The 12,133-nt window shown below is 39.7% G+C and overlaps 1 protein-coding gene across 2 annotated transcripts in view; it reads left to right on the top strand.

The window, feature by feature from the left end:
* Window positions 1–12,133, top strand: part of EXOC2 (exocyst complex component 2) — a 132,742-nt gene that overhangs the window by 69,460 nt on the left and 51,149 nt on the right. For both annotated transcript variants that reach the window (XR_006172130.1, XM_042839900.1), the window contains exons 13-16: window positions 5,071–5,195; window positions 9,064–9,132; window positions 9,386–9,543; window positions 11,998–12,119. Coding sequence is in view for 1 of the 2 variants with exons in the window: in XM_042839900.1 (XP_042695834.1) it covers window positions 5,071–5,195; window positions 9,064–9,132; window positions 9,386–9,543; window positions 11,998–12,119 (474 nt within the window). In the remaining variant the exon portion in view is untranslated. The remainder of the gene's footprint in view (window positions 1–5,070; window positions 5,196–9,063; window positions 9,133–9,385; window positions 9,544–11,997; window positions 12,120–12,133) is intronic.

A 12,133-nucleotide genomic window follows, 5' to 3' on the forward strand; every position in this document is an offset into this window, starting at 1 on the left:
CCAGAGCGCACTGCTGGCTCATGTTCAGTCTCTCGTCCATCAGGACCCCCAGGTCCTTCTCTGCCGAGCTGCTCTCAAGGACCACTCCTCCCAGCCTGTACGGGTGCCTGGGGTTCTTCCGGCCCAAATGCAAAACCTTGCACTTTGCCGTGTTGAACCTCATTAGGTTCACCCGAGCCCAGCCCTCCAGCCTGTCGAGGTCCCTCTGAATGGCATCCCTTCCTTTCACCGTATCAACTGCACCACTCAGCTTGGTGTCGTCAGCAAACTTGCTGAGGGTGCACTCAATTCCCTCATCGATGTCATTAATAAAGATGTTAAAGAGCACCGGTCCCAAGACAGACCCTTGGGGGACACCACTTGTTACCGGCCTCCACCTGGACATAGAGCCACTGACCACCACCCTCTGTCTGCGGCCTTTCAACCAGTTTCTTACCCATCGGGTCGTCCACCCATCAAATCCACTTCCCTCCAATTTGGAGATGAGGATGTGGTGGGGGACCATGTCAAAGGCCTTGCTCAGGTCCAGGTAAATGACATCAGTCGCCTTCCCTTCGTCCATCAATGCCGTCACTCCATCATAGAAGGCCACAAGATTAGTTAGGCATGACCTTCCTTTGGTGAAGCCGTGCTGGCTGTCTCGGATCACATGCTCATTCTTTATGTGATCGAGCATGTTGTCCAGGAGGATCTGTTCCATGATCTTCCCAGGCACGGAGGTGAGACTCACCGGCCTGTAGTTCCCCGGGTCCTCCCTGCTCCCCTTCTTGTATATGGGAGTGACGTGACCCTTCCTCCAGTCATCCGGGACCTCACCTGACAGCCACGACTTCTCAAATATGATGGAGAGCGGCTCGGCAACCACCTCAGCCAGCTAACCTGCCATGCTTCCCCATATTTGTACTTTTGCCATCGCCCTTCCTCCCAGAGAGTTTTCATCCTCTTGGCTTGTTTGATGATGGCACATGTTTCACAGTTATGAATAACCTGTGCAATGGCATCCATAGTTAAGTCCACCCCTCGGTCTCTAGCCCATTTGTATGTTGCATCTCTCCCTTGATGACCTGAAGTCTCATGGGCCCACCGAGCCAGAAATAATTCACCCTTGTTCTGCCAGTCCAGGTCTATTTGAGCCACCTCAATTCTGGCTGCTCGGTCTACCTGATGGTTATTTTGCTGTTCTTCAGTAGCCCGACTCTTGGGCACATGAGCATCTACATGACGCACCTTCACAACCATATTCTTTGTTCGGGCAGCAATGTCTTTCCACAGTTCAGCAGCCCAAATAGGTTTACCCCTTCTTTGCCAGTTATTTTGCTCCCACTGCTGCAACCACTCCCATAAGGCATTTGCTACCATCCATGAGTCAGTGTAGAGATAGAGCATTGGCCACCTCTCCCGCTCAGCGACATCTAAGGCCAGTTGGACAGCCTTTACCTCTGCAAATTGGCTTGATTCTCCTTTCCCTTCAGTGGCCTCTGCAACTTGTCGTGTGGGGCTCCACACAGCAGATTTCCATCTGCAATGCTTCCCCACAATACAACACGATCCATCTGTGAACAGGGCATATTTCTTTTCATTCTCTGGTAGTTCGTTGTATGGTGGGGCCTCTTTAGCACGTGACACTTCTTCTCCTGGTGGTGTTCCAAACTTTTTACCTTCAGGCCAGTCCATGATGACCTCTAGGATTCCTGGACAGCTGAGGTTCCCCATCTGTGCTCGTTGTGTAATCAGTGCAATCCACTTACTCCAAGTGGCATCAGTAGCATGATGGGTGGAGGGAACCTTTCCCTTGAACATCCAGTTCAGCACTGGCAGTCGAGGTGCCAGAAGGAGCTGTGTTTCAGTACCAACTACTTCAGAAGCAGCCCAAACCCCCTCATACGCGGCTAAGATCTCCTTCTCAGTTGGAGTGTAGCCCTCTTCTGACCCTCTGTAGGCTCGACTCCAGAATCCCCGGGGTCGGCCTCGAGTCTCTCCTGAGGCTCTTTGCCACAAACTACAAGTGGGACCGTTCTCTCCAGCAGCAGTATAGAGGATGTTCTTTATACCCTGTCCCGTCCATACTGGCCCTAGGGCCACGGCACGGGCTATCTCCTGTTTAATCTGTTCAAAAGCCTGCTGCTGCTCAGGGCCCCATGTAAACTCATTTCTCATTCGCGTCACATAATAAAGGGGGCTTACAATGAGGCTGTAGTTTGGATCATGCATTCTCCAAAAGCCCACTGCACCCAGAAAAGATTGTGTCTCTCTTATTGCTAGTGGGTGGAGACATAGCAGTGATTTTGTCGATCACATCTGTCGGGATGTGACGACGGCCATCTTGCCACTTTATGCCTAGGAACTGAATCTCCTGGGCAGGTCCTTTCACTTTGCTTTGCTTAATAGCAAAACCAGCACTCAGAAGAATTTGGATTATTCGCTCTCCTTTCGTGAAGACTTCTGCTGTATCGCCCCACACAATGATGTCATCAATGTACTGCAGGTGCTCAGGAGCACTGCCCTGTTCCAATACAGTTTGGATCAACCCATGGCAAATGGTCGGGCTGTGTTTCCACCTCTGGGGCAAACGGTTCCAGGTATACTGAATGCCCCTCCAGGTGAAAGCAAACTGTGGCTTACATTCTTTGGCCAAAGGAATGGAAAAGAAGGCATTAGCAATGTCAATGGTGGCATACCATTTGGCTGCTTTTGACTCCAGTTCATACTGGAGTTCTAACATGTCCGGCACAGCAGCACTCAGTGGGGGTGTGACTTCATTCAGGCCACGGTAAGCACAAGCCAAACCCCAAGTAAGTTGTACCTCCTTAGATTTATGTAAGCCGCATTGTCCCTGACTCAAATACTGGCTTAGTTTCTCAGGGTCCCACAGGTGTTCAAGAGTGAAATCCCATGACACTGCGGGTCCCCATGCTTCTAAAACCTTTCCTAAACTTCTCCATATTCCCTGCCAGTCATCATTCTCTGGTTTTGGAAGAGACTCCTTCCTCTTATTATTCACAATTATGAATACAATCAGAGAACTTAATGACACGCACACTAACATGAGTATTAATTCAAGATTCCAAAAAACGTTTGACAAACTGAGAAGAAAACCTGGAGACTGGTCTGAACATCATGTTGTTTGTAAAATTAGCTATTCCATTTGGGATGTAGCTGTTTGTGAAATTAACCATTCCTTCTGGGATGTAGATGTCAAAGTTCAAATCATACCACATTGCATGTAGGTAAAATATAGGTGTCTCCATCAGTGTCATTAGGTAGCTATATATGGTTGCAATTCCACAGCACATAAGTGTGAGCTGGATTATTGGCCAGTAGGTTATGACTAACACCATTGCTTTTAATCCTTTACCCAGCACCCCCACAATAACAAGTGGGTTCATCAGTGGTGCCTGCTAAAAAGGGTTAATGAATAGAAACTAACAAGAGGAGGAAAAAAAAAAGAAAAAAAGGCACTACCCAGACTAAGTAGTGCTCAAAGTTTACAGATATCCCAGAACACTGGCAGTACGCCTAATCTTTCAAGGTCAGGTTTTCCAGCACAGAAACCTGGACTACTGATAATGCTCCCTAACGAAGCTCTCTAAGAGCAGAGAGAAAAAGAGGTTTGTTCTAAAAGCTAAAAAGCAGTCGAGCCCCACGTTGGGCGCCAAAAAATCTGTCACGGAGTTGACCAGATCAATCTATGTCTGTGACAGGGGCGTCAGGCCTCTGCCCTCCCTCCCCAACCCAGTCCCACAAAAATGGGAAGGAAGGAAGGGAGGAAAAGAGCAGCGGCAACAATCTATGGAGGAAAACTTATTTTACTATAATATCAGAATACAAGATAACAAAATATAACACAATTTAATTGAAATTGAGATGAATAAATCAGACAAGATGAGAGAGAGAGTTCCCGGGAGCGAGTCAAACCTGAAAAGCTTGGAACGGCTAGGAAAGCACCTCCAGCACCCACTGCCAGGCAGCAAGAAAGCGCCCCCCCACCTGGAAGGGCCAGATCCCGTGACTGCTGTAATGTACAGGGATAGGTAGCTGGGATTGGGGCAGTGACACTTTAATGCCCCGTACACTACATGATGTTTTGATGTGGAATACTGAAATCCAAAAACAAAAAAAAACATAGAACCATGACAAGGTGAAACACATCTTTTAGCATGTAAGAATTACCTACACGTCATGGTTTGCTAAAAACATTATAACCAAGTAAATTTCAATGGAGAAGGTGGGTGGTTATAGAGAAGTATTTTATATTTTTCTTTGCTTTCCGTACTGATGGCACCTGCTTCTGCCCATTTTCAGTTTTCTCTTTACCTCCCCTCCCTCAACTGAGAGAAGTTATCTGCTGCCAAACTGTAAGCTACTTTCTTTTAACAGCCAGTGTAACAGGGCTCTAAGGAGGTTGGTGAACTGAAGTGTTATATGATAATTCTGATTGTGTTCTTCATTCAAGAATCTGTGCTACATTTATTGGATTCTAACAATAATGTTGGCATCTCCTATGTTCCAGAGAAAACGTTTTACCTTACAAATGGAAACTAAGATGAGAGATTGGCAACTTGACTCAGGCTACAGTGGAAAATTCTTTGAGCTGTAAATAAAGTGATCTTCCCATTCCCATTGCTTGCCATGATCACAAAACTATCCTAGCAGCCCTGTTTCTTTAGTATCACCACCTCATCATCTGAAATTTCTAGTATCTTGATTGCTCTCATGTTACTTTACATTTGTGTTTCGATGACAGAGGAGCGGCTGAATGGATTCTTCAGTGAATTGCATTGGATACAGAATAGGCTTTCTTTGTACAGGTGCATACTGTCATAGCACTGGCTCCTTGTTAGCATAAGAGAAAAGAAAAATGAATTGCATGTGCACCAATTATGAGCATATATATGGATGGATCAGGCTGTTAATTTTTTTCCACTGAAAGGTTTTATGTAAATAATTTATAACCACTTTTGCAGTACGAAACAACAGCAAGCTCATAGTATGTATTATATTATTAATGCTAAAAACTAATGCTAAAAAGGTTTTAGTTTTACTTTTCTCTTCCTGTGTCCTCTCTTTTAGCCTGGCGATACAAAGCACCACAGCAAGTTGTGTTTGTTGAAAAGTTGACAAAACTTGTTGTAAGTCAGCTACCCAACTTCTGGAAGCTCTGGATTTCTTATGTGAATGGAAGTTTATTCAGTGAGGTATGGATTCTTGCATATAAATGAATTCTAAATAACAAAATTCCGTAATAATTTTATTCAATGTATTGTATTTCATTATTAACTCGGTTAATGTGACAGCATTGTTTCATAAACCTCTCAGATTTAAAAATAAATAAATTAAACTCTTATTCCCTTTGAGAGATGCTATCTTTGGTTTATAAAAAACATTGACCAATAAGCTACAGTAAAATACATATACTGGGATAACTTTGAGTTTTGTCTTGTGTCTGCATTCCAGATGCTGGAGTCAATATCTGTGTGGTTTCATCTCTTAATCATAACTGGCAAACTTCCCTTCTTTGATGATCTGAAAAGAAGTGCAAATTGGATGAAGGGTAGAGATGTGCTGAAGATAAAGTCATAGAGAAAATTTTTCATTTCTTTAGAATAGGAGTACTCATTTCTTGAGCTTTAAGAATGTGGAGATGAAGATAGGTTCAATACTAGAGTTGCAAAATGACCAGGCCCAGGGTGCTGGCATACTGGCATTCTATATAGGGAGTCTTGTCTAAAAATAGTCAGCTGCAGTAGTTATCTATGCTTCTGGTCCTTGCTCAGATTATCTTGTTTCTACAGTTCTGTAAATATGATGTTGACACTCCAAGTAGCAGAAAATATTAAAAAAAAAAAGAAGAATGATTGATGCCATCATGTGACATTTTTGTATGCATGCTATTTATGGGCTTGAAAAAGGCACATAATTAACTCATTGAGGGATTAATTTAATAGCTTTTGGTTTTCTGTTATTGCTAAAATTTGATCACAGGTTAAGTTTTGGTTCACTTCCGGTCCTCAAGCTGTGCTGTTCCTTCTTCAGGAGAATTAGAGTATTGGGATATTTCCAAGGAGTGAGTCTGACAAAGACAAATGCATGAATTAGGGATGGTAAAATGTAGTTCTGCGCCTTCAACAGATGTCAAGGTGCTCATTCTCACCTTATTTACATAACTATCATTGGAAAGCCAAGTCGGATGCTGGCTATTGAGGATCCTAGAAAACTGAAAACAAGGTCTGCAAGCAGATGTAGTGTCAGTCAGGGATACAACAAAAGAGGTGGAAAACAAGCTGGTTTTGTTCAGATTGGTTTCTTTATTTATACATATGAATGTAAAGATTTATATACCTAAAACTTTTGTGTATTGGTAGCAATCTCATTTAATCTGTTGAGAATTCTTATCCTGTCGTGCTTATAGTATCTTGCTGTGTTTACAACCCTAAATCATCACAGTTGCATTATTCCACTGGAGAATTATCTCTAAGTTAGAACTACAGTTGACATCTGTTCTGTTGTTTCCCTTTTTCTTTATTAAAAGAATTGAATTTTCAAACTATTAGTTCTATTTGTTGCCACTGTCTCTTATTTACTGTAATGTTTTCATATGATAATACTCATAAGTACTATAGCCTATATGGAGGTCCTTTTAGCTACAGTGAAATAGATTCTATTCATGATCATATTTTCACTTGATAAAAACCAAAAGAAAGGTTTTACATTTACTCATAACATTGCGTGAAGGAAGTAGAATCAAGAATAAAGTTTGGTACTGTTGACTTTCACAAAAACTGTTCATTTCATAAAGGAAATGACAACTTTTGTATTTGATAATAATGCTTTTGGAAATTTGACTTTACAAATTCGACTGCAAGTTATTGTGATTTTCTTTCTCTGAGTGCAATGAAAAGGAAAACAATTTCAAGAGAAACTGAGACTTGAACTGTAAATGAGGTTGAGAAATTTTGTTCTTGAGAATGACTGCTAGTGGAAAATGCAGTGACCTTATGTCCCATCAAAACATGGTTTCCATGTTATTAAAAAAAAGGGGGTGCGGGGAGGTGGCAAAAGTAGTTTTCTTGTTAGTCTGCAGAGTGTCTGCTCTTCTGCTGGGTCAGAGTCTGAGCTTTTAAGAAATTCACCTCCACGTACTTGGCTTCTTGTGGTCCATTGTTCACATGTAGAACCAATGTTCACCCACATGTAAGACGCCCTAAGTTATTGGAAACAGGAGGAGAGACTTTGATCTCAGTTCCTTTTGAGCATCTGCTTGCCGCAAGTCACCTGAGAGGAGCAAAGAGAGTGGACTGGTATAACGTAGAAGGTTTATTCCAGGGTACCTAGTAGTGTCTGTAAGCACATCTCATTCAAGACTTGAGCCTGACGCTCTATAAGCCATGCAGATCTTATTTGTCTTATAAGAAATATATTTACTTTGTCACTTGCTATTTGTCATTATGGAAGCAGTCATCTTTACTGCTACTGTTTTGTGAGAAAAATCCTGTGAAAATGCTTTGGAGGATTGTTTCAGTGGACTTGAACAAATCTACGGGAAAATCCCCACTTATGAATAAAAAGCTGTATTTATTTTCTCTTGTTTGGCTTGTAGGTTTTTGGGGGAGGTTCTTTTTATTTCTGAAAGGTTAGCTAATATGTCTTCGAATACTGTCAGTTAAAGATTTACGTGATATTTTCAACAGTTTAAAAAGTGTAGTTCTTTGAATCACTCTAGGTGAAGCAGCGTATCCGAGTAGTAACCGTTGGTCTTACCACAAAACAGTTTTGGTCTGTCTGTGCAGGAAAGATTTAAGTTTGATCTTCAGCAAAACCACGAAGAAAAGAAAGATATCAAAGATTTCTAAGCTTTTTGTTGTTCTTTAATCCAGCAGCAAAAATGTGAATTTTAATTTGATACTTTAGGTTTAAAGGAGTGCAGCTTCTTTTCTTTTTTAAGGCATTAGAAGAGAGAGATGGTTATTATGTACAGCAGTAATTCTTAAGCTTTGTTCTTCTTGTCTGAAACTCAACAGTTCAGCTTTAGAGTATGACAGTATGACTCTATTTTCCAAAACTTTTAAGCTCCATAGTTCTATTTTTCTCTAATTTATTATCAATGTAAAATACTTATTTTATCCTAAAAATCTGTAACACAGATGGAATTCAAATAATAGTACGTCAGTTTGATAATTTGAAGGTAAACTTAATCTGAGAATAAAGTATTGTCATGTTATTGCGCTGTTTGTCCAGTAGATGTTGCTGTACATGCATAAAATAGGAGATTTTCTAAATATAAAACTATATCTGCACTTACCATGTTATTTTGAATAACTTTATAATTTGCTTTGTGTTCTCAGTAGACTCCACAGAAAGTTGTAACTACAAACAGGAAGACTATTAGTCAAACCACATTTTTTTTCAACTGTAACTGTCTCATGCAAAGTATACTCATGTTCCTCAGTTTTCAAAAATGTGAACTGTCCATGAAGATGCTGATTATTTTGCAGTGTCTCTTTTTCAGTCAGTTGAATTATTTTGAGAATATTTTCAACAAAATGCTGTTTCTAAAAGCCCATGAGCACAAAAAAATTAAGTTTTAAAAAAACATACCATCTCCTACACACGTTGCAATTCCAAATTGCTCACATTCCAAGAAGCATCTGTCACTTTATATCAGTATTATTACCTGGGTAGCTTCCACACTGAGAAAATCATTTCTTCATAGAAATTTGATGCACAATTAGGCTCTATATGTTTTAGCTCTCATTAACATTTTAATGAGAATAGTTTAATTTCATGAAGTTTGTATTATTTGAGCCAGTTTTGGACTTGTCCCCAACTTTGTGTGAAATAAACGTTGTTCCTTAGAATTAAACATTAGCACACTGACCAACAGGAAGTAAAATTTATTGATGATATGGTCCCTAGCTATTCAGATAGCATGAGTTAATTTTTATAATTACATCACAAACTCAGTGATTGGTTTTCACTTCTTCACACTGAAACCCCCCTTTTTCAGAATTATTTTAACAGTGCTTATGAGATACTTACGCTTTTCAATTTTCTCGTTTTCTCCAGACTGCTGAAAAATCTGGCCAAATGGAAAAATCAAAGAAAAACGCTAGACAAAGACAGAATGATTTCAAGGTATGTTATGGGAAGGAAACATTGCTTTCTTTCAGTTGCCCTTCCTAGCAGAAGGCTTTAAGCATCACCACCTTGAAAATCAGATTTCTTGAATCATGTATGCCCTTATACCTCATCCTTCCAGACTCTCTAGCATGAGGTGCCTTCTGTAAAGCATGTTACAAGGTGCTACATATAGCAAGTACATACACAGCTGCTTAAGCATATTGGTAGGTCTTTTTGCTTGATTTTTCTCTCCCTTATTCTGACACAGAAAATGATTCAGGAAGTCATGCATTCTCTGGAGAAACTTATCCGTGGAGCTTTGCTTCCATTCAGCCTCAAAGAAGGAGAATCAAGACAGTATGGCGGCTGGGAGATGAAATCTGAACTTTCTGGCCAGTGGCTAACACATGTTATCCAGACAGTAAGGTAAACAGAGCTGTTGACCTACAGTATGATGTTACTGCTAGAATTTATATGTTTTTTAAGAGATATTGTTTTGGATTTTGTTGTTAAATACTCTGAGTACTGAGAAAGTTAATTATTGCAAAAATAGAATCACAAAAAATTGCTTGTGGCAGATTTAGAATTCTGAGTCCAAGTTTAATTAATGGTGTCTCATAGTCTCACTACGTAACTATATTCTTTTTTTTTTTTTTTTTTTTTCCCAGAACACCTAGGTAAAAGTAAATAATTTGGTAATATTTGAGTAAATAATTTGGATGAAGTGGGATTTGATTCTTCAGGGTAGAATTATTAGGAAGTTATCATTTTCCCATCTTCACATTTCAGCCAAAATGGGTAAAACCAACATGCCTCTTACTATAGTGTCATTCTTAAGATACCGTTTACTTTCTTAATTGTCTTTTGAAAGCTGGTACTCCTCCTGCCTATGATGTCATTCTGTTTATAATTCTTTGCTTATAATCTTAGTAATGTGCATGTCATCAATTACAAAATGTCTCAGTAAATATGCAGAATTTGCTTCAACTTCTCTGTTGATAAAATAAGTCATCATTATCTTTTGGAAAGTCAAGTAATACCTGGATTTGATACTATAATTTTTACCTGCAAGTTTCAAACCTATTTGAAGGTTTGAACCTTAACCTTATTTGGTTAATAACAACCAAAATGTAGAGTTAACTGTAGCCTTCCTCTTTATTATCTTACACACGTCAACTCATATGTAATTAATTCTTACTAGAGATGAGGCTAGCAATGATACATTCCTTTTGTTGAGTCTGTTTAGCACTTCCAGATGCTGACACCGACAAAGCAGACAGGCTATTCTGAACAGTCTAAATATTGCATATAAACCTTACTGGTTGCAAAGTTACGTAGTAACTTAGGTCGTACTTTTATAATTCCCAACATATTTTCATCATGAAGCACGTGATAAAATCCTGCTCTTTTCAGTCATTTCACAAACAATTGTTTTCTGCTTGTATTTGAAAAATTATAAATTTTTGACAAATTACAAGGAATTGGAATAAAATCTGTGCAGTCATATTTTTTCTATTTTTATGCATCACACAGAGTGGGGTGGTTATGCAGCTTTGTACCTTACATCCCACCCTGTCATTGCCCAGTTTGAGTAGGTTCCAGAGGACAAATTGGAGCTTAATAGAAGATGAAGCCATTGCCTGCAAGACTTCAGCTTCATTGTAGGAATAGAACAGCATGTTCATTAGGGTGTTATACGAGGAGAAGTGAGGGTTGTGAAAGCTGTGTGCTTACTTGGGAATGGAATCAGCTCTAAGTAGAGGACTTTTATGCAGTGTAAAGCAGCTTAAACTTCTCACAGATGTCTGTTACACCCTGTGTTTCATGGATGACTGAGATAATGCAGATTTATGAAATTTACAAATTCAGTAATTGTGCTGAGCTGATAGCAGTCAGAATCTGAATGGCGTTTTCGGAGTCAAGGCATTGTGGAGGTGTAATGCAATTACCAGTTAATGTGGTGTTTTGAGGATTTATGCCCACTACCAGGGTTTTTTGTTTTGTTTTGTTTTTTAAAAAAGAGCTTGCAGATGGATGACTGGAAAGGTTCCTCTTGTTATTGAGCATGTTTGCTTATGCTTTACTATTACTGGTTTTTGGCAATTTCTAGTGTCTGAGCTTTGTTCAGTACTAGCAGTAGGGGAAACAACAAAGGCTGCATTTGTGTCGTCCTTGCTCACACACCCAGGAGTTGGATAAAAGCAATAAGCTTTACTTTGTGCCCATTTCTACAGTCAGTGAGCAACAGTCATTTTTTATAATGCTAAAATGCTATTTCTTGTAAGCAGCTATTGTGTTGGTATTTCTAAAGGGAAAAATGGAAGTGAATCTTTCCATCCTCTGCTAGTCAATCTGGTGGTTTAAGACCAGTCCCTGCTGGCAACCAAATAGTTAATGAATTCACTCTTCACTTGGCAGTAGCTGTATTTTGAAGTATGCATACCATCATGACCTGACACGTGCTTACATCACCATTTATTGTACTTGAAGGCTGTTATTGTTTAATACAGGTAGACAAAGCTTCCCTATCCCAGTTGTAGACCTAAGATTTGTTGTATTCATTCATAAGAATACAGCAAAGAAGGTATCTCTGCTTCAGAAGGAATCTTAGATTAAAGGACAAGATTGTTGCAGGAAGGCAGGAGGAAGAGTGCAGGAATTGACATTACTGTAATGTTAGAGAAAAAAAAATCTGTATTTTCATGCTTCTGAATTAAGCAAATAAGTAAACTTTTATGACTTGGGTAACCAGTTTTTAAAGACTTAGTGTGGACGAAGCTACTGTATTGACAGCCACTTTAAAAAAAAAATGGTGTAGTTTTATCAGTTTAAAAGACTTAAGGGTTTACACATTGGGTTAATTTTTTCTTTTCTCTTCAGGCTTAGTTCTGAGTCTCTTACTGCACTTGAGATACCCAACGATATGCTTCAGATCATCCAGGATCTTATTTTAGACCTTCGAGTACGTTGCATTATAGTGACTTTACAACATACAGCTGAAGGTAATAAAAGACTG

This window comes from Centrocercus urophasianus, unplaced genomic scaffold, assembly GCF_019232065.1.
Source record: "Centrocercus urophasianus isolate 14NV4802_14NV808 unplaced genomic scaffold, USGS_Curo_1.0 seq_11, whole genome shotgun sequence".
NCBI lineage: Eukaryota > Metazoa > Chordata > Aves > Galliformes > Phasianidae > Centrocercus > Centrocercus urophasianus.